Raw genomic sequence first — 19,789 nt, 5'->3', positions numbered from 1 at the left:
GAAGCGTAATTCTAATAGCAAATGCTCTTCTTAATAAAACTTTGTATTCCATGGCGTTGTAGTTACAGTATTTAAGATCCCAGATCTGACACACATCAGAAACATTAACAATCCCTCCACCAGGCCGTTTACCCAATCGTATCGCGTGGAATATTCTCTCAAACCATAAAGATAAACATTTACCATAACATTGAGGTAGTAAAACACATACGAGATTCCGATACTCGTGGCCACGAGACCAAGAGTAGTTTTGCAGCATTCCGCAGTACACAGAGACAAAAACCTAACCCATCCTAACTCAGTTAGGGTCACATGGACATCAACCGGCCATGACATATAGTAATAAATATTAAATATAAAGGAAATCATTGAAAACAAAAGAAGCTGTGATTGTAAACATCTAGAATTTGAAAAAGCCCTTATAAAACTATATACGAATTGTAGACCACAAAATTTTGCTACATATACCCATGTTTTGAACTTATTTGTCAGTTTTTTTATGATAGGGTAGAAAAAATCAACTGCAAGAGAGATAAGGTGTAAAAGTATTAGTCCATTGAAGAAATACCGAGTATATTGACTGACAGTTAAACGAAAATTAAGGTTTTTGGTGACTGCAATTAGTGTATATGCTAATAAAAACGTGTCCTTTAATCTCCTTTTTCGGAATAAATAGACAACTAGAAGTCCAACTGCATAGAGGGCCACGTAAGTCTTAATAATATCCAGGTTGCTGGTTTCTATACAATCACATATCCTGTCCATAATGGTTAAAGCGTAGAAATACATCACCAGAAGAAGAAATCCACCAAATAGGGACTTGTATAAAAAGAACAGGTGCTCGTTTTGGAGTAGTATCAATGCTGCTACCAGGATTAGCGCTAGAAAGAAAATAAGAAGACTTCTAAGGCACATTGTTTAACCTTAATCTAAACGATAAAATTACAAAAATGTAAGAAGGATAGTAGCAAATGAAGACCAAAGAACAATGTACATGTGTACCTACCTACGGTGGCTACAGCGTGCTGTAGAATTGTTTTCTCTGAGCTGGACCGGAGCCATGCCTCTAATGTTAAGTAACCTGGCAGTCTCAGAACGTGCGTCAGGCCCGAGAGGAGGGGACCCCGAGACAAACACTTCATGCTTGACTAAAATATTATACCATCATGACTGTTCTTTGAATTTTCGGTTGAGGTTAAAATACACGGTATAAGACGAATCGTGGATTAATTTATTTATAGACATGACATTGCCAATTTTTATTGATTGCGAAATTGTATTTAAACTACCCTGGAAGTCCAAGATTAAACATGAAGTCTATGACTGTAGTATCTTCTTGACCTCTCTCTTGGGACGCCCATGTCTCTTAAAGTTAGTTTATGTTTGAGACATCGTTTCTGTTCATCTTTTAAGAATTAAGGATATAAACACAAACAAAAATGGTATGCAGGGTTGATGTATACTAGTGCTTATTGACTGATTTTGAATGTAAATGACATTAAATGAATAAATTATTCCTAAAATACAGAGAAACCGTAAGATTTCTGTTGTGCCAAGATACATTCTATTTTGTTTTGTTTTTAATTTTAAACAAACTTTTGCACATACTTTCGGCATTGTGACAAAATCTGGAAAACACCTTTTTGGTAAGTAACTTACATATTTGAATATAAATCTATGAGAAATAATGCCGATTTATGGAAAAATGTTTGGGATATTTATCCTCAACGCCAGTACATAAAAGCGGATCTGATTGATTGAGTGTAACTTTTTTACGCTCCATTCGAGAATTTTTCACTTTTTTTATAGAGACGTCACCATACCTGTGAAGGGCTTCAAATTTTGACATTTACTCGGCACTCAGGAACATTTCTTTATCGTACCAACGCCTACCGTGACAGGGGCCTCGGTTCTTATAAGGTCTCATCCGAAGGACCTGTAACTTTCACTTTAAGGTGCCGAGTGCATGGCGAAGGAACAGTTGTTACCCATTTTTTATCGACTTAGGTCAGTCGCAGCCGAGATTCGAACTCAAGATCACGGAGCGAGCTCTCTTCCGACTGAGCTACCTTGAACAGTCAAAATTAAGCGAATCTGCGTCATGACCATCGTCTCAAGCCACGGTCCGGAGTCCGCATATAGCTCTCTCCAGAATGGGAGAGGATCGTACATTTTGGCCGTGGTTTGCGACGATGCGTCATGACATGACAAATTTTTTGTATTTACTGCCACCCGATAAATTCAGAATTTACATTTTTTTTTACATGTATCATAAAAACAGAACAATGCTTTATGTCTTAATATAATGCTTTTATCTAAATTCATTTTACAAGTTTATATGAGTTTTACAAGTGCCAAATTTGACAAAGCTGGGCAGTGGTTAAATACGGATGGAAAAGTTTTCTTCCCAGAAGGTAAGCAGCCAAATCAGAGAACAGTGTTTAGTCGATGTATCATGTTACATAAAAAGTAAAACTCACTCCCTTTGGTTAGTTCTACCAAAAGACAAGAAGAAATCATACATTAATTTTCTGTCCACCTTTTTCTCTGCAAAAATCTCGGTCAACTTAGAAAGTCATTGATATTTTAAGTATCTACATGTACTTTTGTAAAACACGTTTCCAAAACTGAAAATTCAAAGACATGAATTGAATACCTTCCCAGTCTTTCTCATTTTATAGTGAAAAATTTTTTGCTCAAATAATATACATGTACATTTTTCAATAAATTGTTCATGTGCAATCTTCAAAAATACACTGTATGCAGGGTTATTTCCGGCCCATGTAATTTTCGCCCCTGTTATTTTTCGCTCCTATACACTTGCTTACGTCATTTTATAAGATTTCTTTCTACTGACTTATTTTTGTTATAATTATTAAAAACAATAAATTGATTACCATTGTTCGAGACACCGTAATTTAATGAGAGAAAATCTTCAGGAATTTTAATTATTGTTATCTTTAATTTTTTTCACTAACAAATGCATAAATTAAATTTGTACATGAAGATATCTTGCATAATTATTTAAAAAATAAAGTTATTGCTTAAATAAAATATTATACAGTATATTAAACACTAACCTTGGAAAACTTCTTTTTTGTTGAACATTTTTCTGGGATTTTTACCCCAAAGAAAATCTCTGTTGGATTGTATTCTTTTAAAAAGTCTTTTGGATCCCTTGAAACAAAACAGAATTGTAAGCATACTCTATATAATAAAATATTTATAAAATATTTAAAAGCTACAAAAATCTCATCTTTAAAAATTTTAAGAGACAGATTTTAAACTCAACTTTTACATACTAGGACATTATAACACCTGTATATACAAAATAATTACTTGTATCTACTATGAGATTCATAAAAATTAAATACATGAATAACACCTGTTGGATATTTGACACCTGTATATACAGTACTCACCTATCTACCATACCTATAGGAAGCTAATAACACCTAAACATACCTACGTATCAGGTCAACAGGAAGCTGACCTTCACCTGAGGTTGGGGCCATTTTGGACAGATGTGTTGCAAACTGTCTGACAATCGGGTGGTAGTGACGCTGCGAAACACATAACTTAATAATGATGCATTCCACATATCGCACAACTCATTTACATCTTTTATTTTTAGAAACATATTTTTTTTTAGTTAAATGTGAAAACAAGTTTTAAACAATTTAAAGGAAAGACCAGTTAATGTAACTTAGTTTGTATTTATAAATAGCTTCTTAGAAAATATAAAAGATGTCTGAAATAGAACAAGCAGATCATGTAAATTAGGTGAATTACCTTCATAAGAGTTATCTCCCATAACATAGTGTTGTGAGCATTACTGTGTTCAGGGTGAGGTAACTCTGGTAGGAAGACGCCACTACCTTGTGTCTCGTTATCGTACAGAAGCTCACTACATCGATAATTCTACAAAATAAATAACACATCAGTTCAAAACGTTTGTGCTTTATTCTACATATTTTCAGTTTATTAACTGCAAAAAAAAAATAATCAAAATCAAATCTTATCAAACTGTCAAATTTTGAGTGAGGTAAACAGACCACTATGAATCCTCTGAGGGCTGCTAGCATGGCCAAACAGCTGTGTCCCTCCTGCTGTAGACCCAGGGTACAGATCCTCTTAATGAAGGCCAGCACTCTCTGCTGGGAAATCTACAGACAAAATTAAATTGAGAAAAATTTTATCAAGTGCTCCTTTGATGCAAAATTTTTTAAAAATTAAGGATAACTTGCAATTATCATAAAACTTAATATTTTTTACCTGTCTTTTTCTTCGTCCTAACATACACTCTACACATTCCAATACCAACGAAGCATCATCACTGGACACACCTGTAAATTTAAATTCATTACTATTCAAGGAGTTATTTAACTAGAATTTGTTATTAAAAAAATCCTCATTTTCAAAAACAATGAAAGTAACAGAATTCTTATTTCTAGTTGCCACAGAAACTAATTTGTATATAAATTAAATCTTTGCTAATCATCAAACCATAAATGACTGACCTGCATTCACTTTCAGCATGGTGTTGTACAGGTGGGTGTAAAACCTCATGGGGTCAATATTGAGGACATCACCTTGACCCATCAGAATGGTGAAGGCCGTCTTGATACAGTGGAGGGACTCTCTGTAGCCCAGATTCTGGATAATCACAGATAAAATGTGTACATTTACTGAAATTCTCTAAATCACACACAACTAATGGTATAATATACTTAATTAAAAATTGGAATGTCCTGTCAAAAAAGACATTTTGACATGATACAGGTAGCAAAGTATGATCATACAAAAAGTGTATGAACTTACCCCTGAGTCTATCAAGGTGTTGAAGACATTAAACAAATCATCGAAGAAATCTACATTGATCAGATGGGCAAACCTACAATTATAAAGGATTACATTGATAAATCTCAGACTGTTATTGAATAATTTTAACAACTGTTAGGCATGTTTTATACAGCTGACAGATCTGCTTACTTGGCCAGCCCCTCCAGTACAGAGGGTAGGAGTGTGGACTTCTCTAGACTCTTTAAAACTCGGAAGTAAGTGTGAAAGACAGTCTGAATTATCTCTGTGTGCTACAAAAAAAGAGAGGAATTCAAACATCTTAATGTGTATAGAAGAATTTTACTGTAGTTGAATCTAATTATCAGAATTTTTAAAATGAATTTCTTTGAGATGAATATCTGTAATTTCTAGCAAATATAAAAATAAACGTGATAAACATTATCAGCAATTTGAAAATTGTTTTATCAATGATGTTATGCTCCGTGTATTAAACATTTTAAAGACACTTTGGTTATGTGATGATTTTCATTCCTTTTTTTTTTTATTTATTTGATATAACATGCAATTACAACTCAGTTTAAATGTTAAATAAAGTACTTTACTTGTGTAAAGAGCAAATAATACCATTTTTATTTTCTTTTTTTTATCTTCTGATGCCCTCGTTTCTAAAAGTTCATGTTCTAGAAGTTCCATCTTCTTCTTTTTCTGCAAAAAAAAATTTTGTTTATGAACCCTTATTTAAACAAACACATGACCTATAATTGTGATTTGTAAGAATTTCACTTAAATTTCTGGAAATTAAAATCTATTGTGGACATTGCATAAAATATCACAATGCTATTACATTTCATGCACTAAAATCCTTGCCAACTTCTCTCTGTTTCTAAGCTCCTACCTTTCGTTCTCTCCTGGACAGTTTCTTCATCATCTCTTTCCTGGTTTTACCGTCTTTTTTCACCGAGTCCCCCTCGTAATCGACCTCCTTTATCTTCAGACTCAGGAACGTGTCCAGCACCTGATGGAAGGTCTCAGTACGTCATTTACGTAACACAAAAGAACAAAGTAAAAATAAACAATACAATGTCTTTCTTTGGTTGTTGGAATGGAAATTAACATTGCAGCTATTGCAGAGAAAAATCACATAACCCCTAAGCACTTTATGTATTTTTTTCTGCAACAGCTGCAACATTAATTTCTTTACTAACAACCAAAGAAAGCATTTTATTGTTTAAATATAGATATCCTACATAGATATTTTCTCAAGGTATGACGCAAAAAAGAAATTAAAAATACAGAAATTGATTTACTACATTTCTGAGGACAAATGACAAAATTTCCGACCACAAAAAATACCTGCTAGGATAAGGTACATGTATATATACGAGAAATAGGAGCTGCTTTCTGCTAAGCTGCAACATTAAATACCCAGTCAGATGTAAAATGTTTACAATGTATTTCTTACCTCCTTTCTGACCTTGAAATCCCTAGTCTTGACCATTCTACTGATACATTTTATAATCTAAAAGAAAAAAAAATATATTACAAGGAATCTTTTACTGCTACATCATTACATGACAATAAATTTAAAAAAAAGAAGTTTACTGCTTTTATACTTCTTTTAGAATTTGAGGATAAAAACTTGGTTCTAAGAAGCCTTTGGGTGTGATTTAACTATTTACCTCTAATGATAAGTCCCCCGATTTGTCTCCTCTAAATACATCTTGAACAGTCTCACAAACAATACCACAGATCTAAAATCACAACACAAAGAGGATGGATTATATCTGTAAAAACTCTACAGGAATTAAAATACACGTCTATCCACAAATATTTGATGAATCTTGTTGAATTGTTTTAATGAATGTTGCCATATCACCAAAATGTTCAATATTTAACAGACAATCACTATTTGTACTTTGTAACACCTTTAATTCAACTTACCTCTCTATTGCCTTGTTCATGAGGGAAACCAGTACAGTGATGATGCTGGACCATTAGACTTACCTCTCTATTGCCCCGGTTCATTAGGGGGACCAGTACAGTGATGATGTTGAATCATTAGACTTACCTCTCTATTGTCCCAGTTCATGAGGGGGATCAGTACAGTGATGATGTTGAATCATTAGACTTACCTCTTTATTGCCCCGGTTCATGAGGGGGACCAGTACAGTGATGATGTTGAATCATTAGACTTACCTCTTTATTGTCCCAGTTCATGAGGGGGACCAGTACAGTGATGATGTTGAATCATTAGACTTACCTCTTTATTGCCCCGGTTCATGAGGGGGACCAGTACAGTGATGATGCTGAACCATTAGACTTACCTCTTTATTGCCCTGGTTCATGAGGGGGACCAGTACAGTTAGACCTACCTCTGAATTGCCCCAGTTCATTAGGGGGACCAGTACAGTGATGTATTGAACCATTAGACTAACTTCTTTATAGCCCAAGTTCATGAGGGGGACCAGTACAGTGATGATGTTGAACCATTAGACTAACTTCTTTATAGCCCCAGTTCACGAGGGGGACCAGTACAGTGATGATGTTGAACCATTAGACTTACCTCTTTATAGCCCCAGTTCACGAGGGGGACCAGTACAGTGATGATGTTGAACCATTAGACTTACCTCTCTATTGCCCCGGTTCATGAGGGGGACCAGCACAGTGATGATGTTGTTCCTGTAGTTAAAGTGAGGTTGGGTCTTCAGTAATTCACACAGACACTTCACAGCCAACACCGACATAGTCTGATAACAAAAAGAATTAAGTAAATATGTTGTCAATGGGGATCCAGGATTTGATCAAACTGGAATACATGTATTTATACTACAAGCAGACTAATTGTAGCACTTGTCTTTTTGTGAAGATGTATTTTTAAAATTTTTTCTCTACATATTCCTATGTCAACAGAGAAACTCCTTCCCCTTAATGTGGCCCAAGAGGCCATGATTTTCAAAAAATTCTTAATACAGGAGGGTGTTTTGTTTCTGATCTTCCCCTCAAAAACAAGGGGCAAACGAATGAATTCTAACTTATGAGAACTTTAGATTTTCAGGTCTCAACAGACATCACTCACCTGTGAGGCAGAAGAGGAGAGTTTCAGTTCAGCTCCTCCCCTGGAGTATTTCTTATCCTTGTCCTCTACAAGTTTTCCTACAAGACAAAAATAACTTGAGAAATGAAGTCCCAATATAAAAGGCATTGCATGTTCAAGGTTGTTTCATATAATATGCTACCAATTCAAATTCTCCTCTTATCATGATGAAAATAAGTACATGTATTATCTCCATTTATTTAAGCCATAGGAATTTTAATGTAATCAGCAAATAAACAAGGCTTGATTCCTTACTATGTTTACATCAGAAAACAGAAAATGTTTGAAATTCATTTTCTACAGAGACTCAACAACTGCATTATTTTCATTGCAAATAATTGATCCTTCATCAATCTTTTATTTATCAATTTGTCTACTTAATAAATTCATATTCTATTAATTTACCTTTACAAGTCATTTCCAAAAACTCTAAATACTTTTTATAATTCAATAAAAAAGTCTCTTCAAAGTCTCGAATCTGCTTTGTTTCTTTCTTAAGCTGTAAAAAATTATCAACAAATGATACATACTAGTATAAATAATCAAATGAAACGTGTGTCATAAAATTCAACAGTTCTTCTACAGTTGTTTCATTATTCTACAGTAAAATCTATTTTATTGATCTTTGAAATAATTTTTAAGCAGCATATACATGTAGCTTCTGATACTAAGAATATTTTAGACATACATTTTTCATATGTGAGAGTAGTTTACACTTGTAGGTTGTCATTAGTTTTTCTTGAAAATTTGTGACATCATTCTAACATAAAGAGGCAATAATAGAAATTTGCATTGTTTTCTTCTTGCATATTGAACAGAAATTGTAATCCCTTCAAATTATGATCCCACAGAAAAAACATCTTTACAGTAATATATTTCCCTCAAACTAATTATAAATAAAAATAAAACAAACCTTCTGTGCTTTTTCAGCCTCTGTTGGCAGTCTAATCCTATAGCCGGGTATGATGTCTTTGAACACTTCCATCATAGATACCATGGCAAGTTTACGCACTGTCAAAAATACATCTGGGTCACTCTCCACAGTGTATGATCTCAACTCCTTCAGCTTTTTAATCTGAAATATGAAATATGAAAAATCTTGACAAAACAATGAACTATCATGCAATTTTTAAGTAGTTTGTTGTTGATGATAAAATAAGTAATACTGAGAATATTAATAGATAAGCTGCTGCTCTTATGTAATAATCTCTTCATTTAGATACAGGAAAGCTGTCATGGACAGCTATTAAGATCACCATGCTTACATTTTCCTCAGGATTCTCTATGAGGGAGCTTGCCAGGGCAGCTATCCTTGATTTCCGAGCCCGCAGCTTTTCCTGTCTGTTAGCATACAGTTCTACATTTGTCAGGGTTGGTAACTCTTCCTCCTTCTCTGTTGGGCTTGCTTCTGGCTCATTAATTTCTTCCTCCTTAACTGCAGGTTCATCTTCACAAACTTTTTTCAAAATTTAAATTAACCATGATTTTAAAAATCTACTAAATAAAACACTTCTGAGTGAGACAAAACTAAGTAAACTTCACTTGAAAATCTAACTATCTAAGATAAAACAATGGTGAGCAGTATTCTAATATTGAAAGTGTAGAAACATTTACCTCAGTAACAAATGAAATTAGTGATCAGATTTTAATCATAAGTATTGACTTGTAATCATTTAGAGATTAATTATTATCTCTTTATTTACTTGTAAACTCATGCGCACCTTCTGGAATGGCAAGAGTCACTTGTGGTATGACACCTTTCTTTGTTTTTATGGGCAGCAGTGACTTAACATTTTCATCGTTAGCAAACAGTTTACGAGGTCTCTGTTCATACTGCTCTTCTTCTCCCTCATCTGGGTCCTTCTTCTTTCTTTTCTTTCCACTTTTTACCACCTCTTTAGATAACGTTCTAAAGTAACATAAGGAAGGTTATGAATTATGGCACAAATACATAATAGAGTACAGATACATGCTTATAGAATATTTATAGGTGAACTTTTTTGATTAAATGCATGATGAAAAAAACTTTATTGGTGATACAGCAAAACTCCATTATAACGAAGTCACTGTTACCTATGAAATTACTTTGCTATATCCGTAATTCTTTATAACCATATAATAAACTCATTAAACTTATAAAGCTGGGGATCCGAGATGACTTCGCTATATCCATGAATTCGCAATATCCATGTTCGTACTGAACGAGTTTTACTGTAATCAAAAAGAAACTGACATTTTACATTCAGTAGGCCATCCTTAAAAAATTGTTTTTTTGCTGTAACGCGACCGACTCAGCAAAATCCACCCGACTGGATTTTTTTTATCGGTTCAAAAATCTGTCTTTTTTTTTTACGTATCCATTTTCCGTTTTTATCCGATTGATTTTTTTTTTTACGTCTCGGTTACACCGAAGCTTTATCTTTCCCCCAAGTACTTTTAAAACGTCTTTGTGATTACAAATTTAGAGATGGCGTCCGAGAAGGTTGTGGGAAATATTGACTCTATAGTTCTGTCAGTTACAGTAAATTTTAAAGGAAAAACATCTTAATTACTAGGCAAAAAAAATGTTGTGCGTCAGTTCCACCTTACAGATACATGGTATGATGTTTACGAGATCGCCACGAAATTGGTGGCAGAAAAAATTCCACGTGGGATGATTGCGGATTTGCAGCTAATTAATAAACTATCAAAATCTTAAACCTCGTAAATATCTCACCCCCGAAACACTAGATTAGTGTGGAGTCAGTTATTTGAGGTACGTGGCTGATGAGAGTCACTTTCTTAGAAAAAGTTTGTCTAAAAAGAACTGATGTGTTCTGATATTTGAGCAATAAAAGATTGAATTCATTTAGAATGCTTTAATTTTCCTGTTTGATAAGTAAGGTGAAAATTGAGACATAGTTAATACCTCTATATCATCGAAATTTATTTCTGACAATTTATCTCAAAAAAAAAAAAAAGCCTACCTACCTACTCACACCTAAAATGATGAGGCGCGTTACCGCAAAAAATATATTTTTTAAGGATGGCCTTATATATTCCAAATCCAGAACAAAATGTGAAAAAGATGTCAATGGCATAGTGCCTCCCTATACATAATATTTTGTATCTCTCCTTGTGTGTACCTTTGGGGTCAAAATGACTTTGAAACATATGTTGTACAAACCTAGACTTTGCAGCATTTATAAAGCCTTGGGCATTTCCTGGTGTACCATAAAACTCTATGTCTTCTTCACCTAAATCACTCTCTTCAGATTCCACCCCTCTCCCATTTACTTGAATATTGTCCCTCCTCTCGTTTTGTTGATTTACATCTGCCAATCCTTTCTTCTTTTTTTTTGGTTTCAGTTTCCCTTGTTTGGCGAGTTTAGATGTCCTTTTATTGGATAACTTGACAGAACTGGCTTTGTAACCTTTTCTTTTACCTCCACGTTTTGCTGACTTCTTCTGTATTAAAGAATGAGAAAATTTTAAAGCCCAAAAAGTACTGAAATGAAAACAGAATTTCTATTTTAAAAACAAGTTCAACATAGAATAAAGACATCGGTAATTTTTAAGATAAATATATCAGCAATACAAAACAATACAATAAGAAAAATCAGATTCAAACTGAAACAGAAAGTCGCATGTGCACCTACCGCAGCCATATTGACAATCTTAATCATCTAGGCGCTTAAACGTTTGGACTAGTAACACGTAAAACGCTGTAGACCTGAATACTTTAGTTTATGCATAAGACCTAGGTCTATGGTTTATGCTATTCAACAAATTATATGGTCCTTAAATAGCTTTCAAAAGAATTGAAGTGTTGAATTTCTGACCATTCTCAAAGCAAAGATCCATTTGGATACATTAATACTGTTATTATGATAAGCTAGGAAGTGTAGAAGTAGATCTTTCGTTCCTCAAAGTGGCTGACTGGCAGTTGTTACATACTTCATAGCACAGTGCTATGCTATGAAGTATATAATCAACTGACAGTCAAAAAACTATCAGATGGAACATTAAAAACTCGCAGTAACTCGTTTCTTTGGGGGTTTTTTTGTCGGGGAGGGGGGGGGGGGTAAGAAGAATTATTACCTCATTTTTATATCGTGTCTTCTACGAATTTAATGAAATAGTTTATAATTTGATATTATTCACAGCTTGTAACGTTGTGTTCGGAAATTTTGAATATCTCTTTTGAAGATTATTCGTATAAAGTATTCCAAAATGTAGACTACAGGCCCGTAAACCCGAGGAGGGGGTGGGGGTTAATATCCGATTAGAAAAAATAAGGTGGCTTACCAAAAATTCCTGTAAGACTCTCCACCCCTCCCAACAAACTGAAACAATTTCCTGAACGAATTAAGAAGTTTTCAGAAAAAAATCCTAAATTTCAGGATGAATTTTCTATCCACCATTCCAGAAGTTTTCCCCATTCGAATTCCTCTCACTAAGTGGTATAGATATATACACATGTATTTATGACAATTATTAAAATTTTGTTACATGTAAGAATAGAAATGGCACATTTAGATCAGATACATTGATGTTCCAATTCATCTTTAATAATAAAAATGGCCCGCATTTCATTATCTACAGTGAATTTAAAGCGTTTCATAATTATACAAGTAAACTTGTGCATCATTGAACAGGTACATGCAGGTATGGGTTCGTAATTTGTATTTGTTATGTCTGAGTTAGAAAATTTAGCCTTATACATTTCTTTTTTATTATTAATATCCCATTTGTTTCTTGAGTGGAAAAAAAAAAAATCAATAGAGTAAGCTCTATTCCCGGCGAGAAAAAAAATTAGATCCACTCCTTAAAATTCATATTTCCTTTACTGATATGATGACTGATAAATCGGTAAACGATGTATACCTGGAGTCATTGACAATAACCTAATTTAGGATTAATTATGTTGTATTTAATTAAATCTGTGATATTTACGGTAATTCTATTATATAAAGGTAAGTAAAAATTTATTTTTGTAAATGATTTTTGAAAAATATTTTTGATATAGCTTGAAAGAAATACAGAAAGTTAAATGAAATAACATGTTATTTCTGACTCTTGTTTAAAATGTTTTGGCAGTTAGGAATATTGAGGGATTTTTTTCTTTTCTGTGCTTTTTTAACCGATATGAAAAGAATAAGCTAAATATTGATAATAGATAAAACATATACCGGTAACAATATTGTTCATTGATACATCACCACGCTTATAGATGGTAAAATCGTTATCTAAGGTAAAGATAAAATCAATGTTCATTCTACAAATTATAGTACACATCATACCCCATTGTTATGCTTGTGTTGGATACGACTTGTCAAATATTACTTTTAAAAACGATTCATGTTTTGATATTAAATGCATCTTTCTCTAAAATTGATGCAACACCACCACCACACCCACCCACCAAAAACCTGTCTGCATCAACCTTCAGCTTAATTAAGCGAAAGATACTTACTGTTAAACTGTAACGATATTTCACGATAGATTCCTATTGTGTCTTTATGATAACAGCAAACACTGCTGTTCTAAAACTTACTCTTAAACCGACTTAATTCAGTAACATTTATTTTTTCTAACAATAATTTAGCGTTTTTATCAATGATGAGTAAACACTTTAAGGTAACGAACAGTTAACATGCTCAGAGGTTGAAGATGATGAACACAGTCCACACGAACCTTTGGAAATAGAGGTGGGATCAGGTGTCATGAAGGAGTGAACATCCTCTAGCTGTCGACTGTCGCCTGCATATTGAATCAACTTGAAGACAGACATAAACTTTATACCGCGATGCAGTTGAAAATTAGTATATTGGAACATAAATAACGGAAGTTAACGATTGAAAAGTATATTCTTCCTTTTCTCAAAGTTTAGTTGTTAGTTTGCAAAAAGGAAGACACTCTCTTCGATATTACTTTAACATCGATTTGAACAGTCTAAAAATACATGCTTTTTATTCAGACGTTTTGGGTTCCCCTCCTGTTTACTTGTGACTGTATAACAAACATATGCTTAACATACACCCCTCCTTACCCCGTTTTCAGGCCAGGTAGAGATATGCCATCTATTGTTACATACTCACCTCTCTTTTCAGGTGTTTTGTGTTACCCCTCCTGTCCTTTAGGCAGAGGCTGGGTTACGTACAATGGCTCATGCTATCTATTTAGTAATCAAAAGCTTAAGTATAGCGAGGCCTTCACAGAATGTGGACAGCTGGACTCAGATCTGCTTTATTTTTATAACGAAGATGAAAGGGTAACGTTGTTAAATTTTCACCTACAAAATTAAATTTAAAAAAATTAACTCGCTTAAAAATCCAGTTACTTGATGAGTTAAATAAGTATATTCAATCTTATATAAAAGGAAACAAACTTTTTAGTATCTGTACCTATCACTTATCTTGTACATATAGACGTTCCTACAATTAAGGAATGAATTTAATAGCTACCCATTTTATACGGTATAAACTGGGTTGGGGCAGTTTACGCAAAATATAAACCGCGAATGTAGAATGTAAAAGATCCCCATTAATATCCATCAACATCCATCTCTTTTAGATATACTGAATTAAATGCTTTTTCTTAAGTACTTGTTTTTTATGAAATGATGCCAGTGTTTTATTACAATTGTATTTTTTACGAAATCTTATGATTTCTTTGATTCCATGTGCCAATTATGTTCTAATGTTTCTATCTTATGTTTCATATATGACTTGTGCCATTTCCTGAATAAACAAACAAACAAACAAACAAATGATCTGTAGACTATATACATGCTAAACATTAGAGCTTTAACAATTGATTTCATTATTTTTTCCAGCTTGACTTTATAAAGGTCCTGAACAATCAGACAATGGTCAGGGAGAGGTGGTGGACTTCCCTGACGGACACTAACCACGCAGGGGCCTGGACTTGGGGCAATAACGCGGCGTCAACACTGGCCACAGGCAACGCCGTGTAACTAACCCATCAATGTCTCTCATCATTCAAATCACAATCATTTATATATTCCAACATTCATCAAAAAGATAAACGCATAGGTTTTATCTAATGATTATCAATTAATATTTTTTAGTATTTCTTCATAATTCCCATTTCATTATAAGTATCATCCCCATCAATCAAATAACCTCCACAACCAAATGAAGAAGGCGAAGATAAGGAACAGCGAATATAAAAATCATTATCATCGTTGACTTCGTCATCATCAATATTTTAACTGTATATTAGTATTCTAATAACCATCAACAATATTTCAATCATCAAATCCTTACATTTATATATTATTTTCATTATCATTATTTATTGACCATATCATAATTATCATCATTAAATTTTTAAAAAAAAAAGTCATCGTCACAATAATTTTGCTAACTAGATACATGATTGGCAACATCAAAAGTTTCGTGCTTTTGTACGACAATGGCTTATAATTTAACAAAAAAATGTTTTGGAAAACAGGAGATATGTTTATATTAGCACGAAACTATTTCGAACCCGTATTTACTCTATCAGTGTATGGAACACGGAGCCAGACGATACCCGTCATTTGGAAAACTGTGGTGCTCTCAACTTTCAAGGTACCGTCAGTGACGAAGACTGCTCAGAAAAACACAGCTACGTCTGCGAGTATACATCAAGTGAGTCTTTTTTTCCAAAATGAAAAGAAAACCTTCAGAATAAAATACGAATTTACAAAAATATTTGAATAATTAAGTGAGCATGCAGTGACAAGTCAACAAAATGTACGTTCCGTATGTATTAATTACAGGTACCGGATGTATAAGCGGTTGGACCCAGTCGAACACGTCCTGTTACCTGTTTGGTAATCAGTTTGACGTCTATTCCTGGAAGTCTGCCAGTGACACCTGTATAAACAACCAAATCTCTACTAACTATCCAACATATCTAGCCAGAATCGAAACCAAACAAGAATTGGTACTCTATTTTTCTGTTTAAGCAAACCAGTAAATATAACCATCGCTATCGTTTAAAGAATGAAATGACATTATCTGCAGATGACACTTGGACGGTTGCTGTCCACTATGTCCGAGACGAGTCAGTTATGGTGGATAGGGATGAGTGACCAGGCGGTGGAAGGCCAGTGGGTATGGGGGAACGGTCAAAAGGTCAACCAGAATTTACTGTAAGCAAACACTTGCAAAGAGGTTCTCAAATCTCTAAGAAAAGAAAGCAAGAAATATAGAAAAATGAACAAACAATATTGAACGAAAACTGGACAAGCAAATTTTATTTTAAATCCAACATAACAATGATATGGTACATCATGTATTATCTGTCACATTAGGGAGCGTGAAACTAACTGTAAATTGAATAAACATTTATTGTCAGAATTTCAAATTTTCAGAATTTGGGCGAACGAGCCAAACAATCTCGGAGGGAACCAGCACTGTGGTCTGATCTATAACAATGGGAGGTTTGGGGATGAGTCGTGTGACACTCTGGCTTATTATGTGTGTAAAACTCCTATCACAGGTGAGGAAGATCTCAAATACAGGTAAAACAAGGTAGTAATAAATGTTTTTCATTGGGAGAAAAAATAATTATAATATATATGGATAATATAAATGTCAATGTGTGAATAAAATATGCAGGGGATGCTCACTCCACCATGGAACCTGATCCCATCTCATGATGTTTTGGAGGTCCGTGTTTGCTCCGCTCCTATTTTGTATTGTTTTATGGACGTATGAGCTCGAATACTGTCTGTTATCTCCGCATATATGATTGAAACTAAACTTATTATAAATCCATTTCAACAGCTAGTCTCCCTGTTTTGAACGAACTGGGATGTCCAAACAACATGATACGTGCTGGGTACAAATGCTATAAGTTTAACACTGCGGCTAGACACACATGGAAGGACTCAAATGACGCATGTCAGAAAGCCAACACCCGACTCCTGCAAATCACTACCAAAGACGAGAGAGTAAAGCTTAACATCAAAAATTTCTGTAACAGTTTTAAAAATATAAATGTATTGGTATTTCAAATGCAAAAATGCATATGTTAGCCCTATGCTCTAGTTCTTGACACTTTTTATGCAGTATTTTACAAATTCCATTTTGTAATTTTTAGCTCTACTGGTCAGAGACCAGAAGAGCTTATGCGATAGTAATGCGTCCGTCGTCCGTCCGTCTGTCTGTCTGTCTGTAAACAATTTTTCAAAATGCTACTCCTCCTACAGTTTTGGTCTGATTTCAATATAACTTTGCACACAAGTAGACTACACTAAGATATATAATTCTGTATATCGGTTTTTGATTTCGATGAACGGTGGTGCCGTGGTTACTAAAAATAGAAATTTCTGTGAAATTCTTTCAAAATGCTACTCCTTCTACAGTTTTAGTCTGATTTCAATATAAATTGGCATACAAGTAGACTACACTAAGATACATAATTCTGTTTATCAGTTTTTGATTTCGATGAACGGTGTTGCCGTGGTTACTAAAAATAGAAATTTCTGTGAAATTCTTTCAAAATGCTACTCCTTCTACAGTTTTGGTCTGATTTCAATATAACTTGGCACACAAGTAGACTACAATAAGATACATAATACTGTATATCGGTTTTTTGATTTCGATGAATGGTGTTGCCATGGTTACTAAAAATAGAAATTTCTGTGAAATTCTTTCAAAATACTACTCCTTCTACAGTTTTAGTCTGATTTCAATATAACTTGGCACACAAGTAGACTACACTAAGATACATAATACTGTATATCGGTTTTTGATTTCGATGAACGGTGTTGCCGTGGTTACTAAAAATAGAAATTTCTGTGAAATTCTTTCAAAATGCTACTCCAAATACAATTTTAGTCTGATTATAATATAAATGTGGCATGCAAGTAGACTGCACTAAGAACATAAAGAGACTTAATCAAGGATCATTATTCTATTTATTGCTGTTGAAAAGTTTCAATTTCTAACTGCTTAAGTACTTTTCTCTTCCTTTGCTATAAGTACAAACCAGTAGAGCTTCAGTCTCGACAGAGACTTCTGGTTTTTCTTTTGTGATTTCAAGGACTGGATACAGTATATCACAATGCAGTACCGGGCTTTCGCCTTTTGGTCTGGACTCCACTTCCACCCTCATGACAAAACCTGGTACTGGACCAATGAACACAAGGCTAATATGGATTTAGTGTGAGAATATTGCTATTATTTAAAGAGGAATACAAACGCAGAGAATCCTGTATCTTGCATCCATTTTTCCTCTTCTTATTGACTTGTTAATTGCAGGAGGTGGAATGCTGAACCTAACGACTTTGCAGGAGAAGAGGACTGTGGTCTCATTCTCCAGGACGGAACCTTTAACGACTTCTCCTGCTATAAACCACTGCCTTATATCTGTGAATTGCAATCTGAAGGTTAAGATAAAGAAGGATTTAAAAAATAAACTCTAATAAAAAGATTTGATATATCGTTTAACAATTTTAAAAGTACATGTACATATATTAATATATTATTGACAAGTGAAATATAAACAAAGGACAAAACCTGATGTTGACTGAAGAAAACCCTGTTCTGTATGCAAATATTCTAAGACTTGTAGTAATTTTATACAATGTACTTTTAAACAGATGCTCCATGTCCTGCTGGATGGATTCCCTCCCCTGAAGAAGATGAATTTAGTTGTTATTTCATCAGCAACACCACTCAGAATGTCGAAGCCACGTGGTTCGAATCACGTGATATCTGCCGACAACTTATCACAAATATGGATGGGTACCTTTTGGCAATAAACACAAAGCAAGAGCTGGTAAAGAAAGAGACTTTATTTTATTTATTTCTCTTGATTTTACAGACAATACAAAGAGAGTACTGCGATTTCCTTTTTATTTGTTATTAGTCGAGAATTGTTAATAAAGCCATTTTCTTCAATGTTTCGTCTAAAAATGCAGCGAGTTTATCTGAAAACATTTTTCATAAATATCAAACGTAAGCAATTCTGATTGAATATTGATAATGGATATCAAAGTTACGCTACCCTGTTACAGAGACAAATCTAAAAGAAGAGGATTTGCAAGCACATTATCTTCTGACTAAAGAACGAGGGCGCTTTTGATTGGTATTCGGCAGGAATCTGAGCGAAATTGAAAAGTGAAAATTTTATCTACATGTCACATGAAATTCTAACATTTTTTTTTATTTATCGGTTTCCTGTGCAACAGGAAAGGAAAATACTTTCCCAAAATTGAGCTTTGATTTGCTAAAAAATAACTTGAAAATTGGCCAGATCACACATTTGGTACAAAATGATACATTTTTAAACACGTTTTTCTAAAAAATTTTCTATCTCTGGGTCTTCTCTCCATGATTTTGAAACGTTATTTGTGTGTATTTTAATTCAAAGAAACGAATACACTTTTTTAAAAAATGGAGAGAAGACCCAGAGACCATGAAAAACGAACTTTTCCCTAAAAAATTCAAATGTGAGAATGTGGTGCTTCTTTGCCCTTTTAAAATCATCTGTGCATGTTTAACGGTGATAGCTCAATAAATTGGGCTACCTGTTCAGTGCACTGGAATCGAAAAGTTTTTGGTTCGAGTCTGGCATGGGACGTTATTTTTTTTCCTGCAAACAACCACTTATTTTGTCAGTTTCGTTTTATGTACCGATATATTGAAATTTTGAATTAGATTAATTTTGGTTCAGTTTGGTTCTCGAGCGAAATCAATTCTAATCTTCTTTTCCATACTGTATATATAATGTATCATGCATCTATATTCATTAAATATTTTAGGTGTTTATTTTTTGTGAAACATTGCTATGTTATAGTACCCATTAGGAAAAACGGACAAAAATGTTACAATCTCACACTTTCAAACTAATTGAAAAAAAACCTATGGAGGTGTTTGTAAACTCTGACAA

At 33.8% G+C, this 19,789-nt stretch overlaps 2 protein-coding genes across 2 annotated transcripts; one reads left to right on the top strand and one right to left on the bottom strand.

Moving 5' to 3' along the window:
* Window positions 1–748: 748 nt before the first annotated feature.
* Window positions 749–11,544, bottom strand: LOC134281091 (nucleolar complex protein 3 homolog). Its single transcript, XM_062763556.1, has 22 exons — window positions 11,536–11,544; window positions 11,064–11,344; window positions 9,619–9,806; window positions 9,163–9,353; window positions 8,811–8,972; window positions 8,303–8,396; window positions 7,880–7,956; window positions 7,431–7,550; window positions 6,483–6,554; window positions 6,266–6,322; window positions 5,699–5,818; window positions 5,428–5,508; window positions 4,993–5,093; window positions 4,822–4,894; window positions 4,521–4,656; window positions 4,276–4,346; window positions 4,056–4,166; window positions 3,793–3,921; window positions 3,466–3,563; window positions 3,081–3,177; window positions 1,003–1,148; window positions 749–881 (listed from the first exon to the last, which is right to left on the bottom strand). The coding sequence occupies exons 1-22, from the start codon at window positions 11,542–11,544 to the stop codon at window positions 749–751; spliced, it is 2,547 nt and encodes an 848-aa protein (XP_062619540.1).
* Window positions 11,545–13,952: 2,408 nt separating this feature from the next.
* On the top strand, window positions 13,953–18,676 carry LOC134281093 (macrophage mannose receptor 1-like; the record flags this gene model as incomplete). The annotated part of the gene is made up of 10 exons (XM_062763559.1): window positions 13,953–14,150; window positions 14,715–14,851; window positions 15,410–15,534; window positions 15,666–15,832; window positions 15,913–16,040; window positions 16,263–16,390; window positions 16,678–16,844; window positions 17,939–18,060; window positions 18,157–18,284; window positions 18,498–18,676. Coding segments are annotated over exons 1-10 (1,479 nt in total), but the record flags the coding sequence as incomplete, so codon positions are not given.
* Between the last annotated feature and the right edge of the window lie 1,113 nt (window positions 18,677–19,789).

The sequence above is a fragment of the Saccostrea cucullata genome, unplaced genomic scaffold (assembly GCF_032062105.1).
Source record: "Saccostrea cucullata isolate Sc308-1 unplaced genomic scaffold, CSIRO_AGI_Scuc_v1 ctg5547, whole genome shotgun sequence".
Classification (NCBI taxonomy): Eukaryota; Metazoa; Mollusca; class Bivalvia; order Ostreida; family Ostreidae; genus Saccostrea; species Saccostrea cuccullata.
Note: the sequence above shows the minus strand (reverse complement) of the source record. Positions and strands in the feature narration are given on the sequence as shown.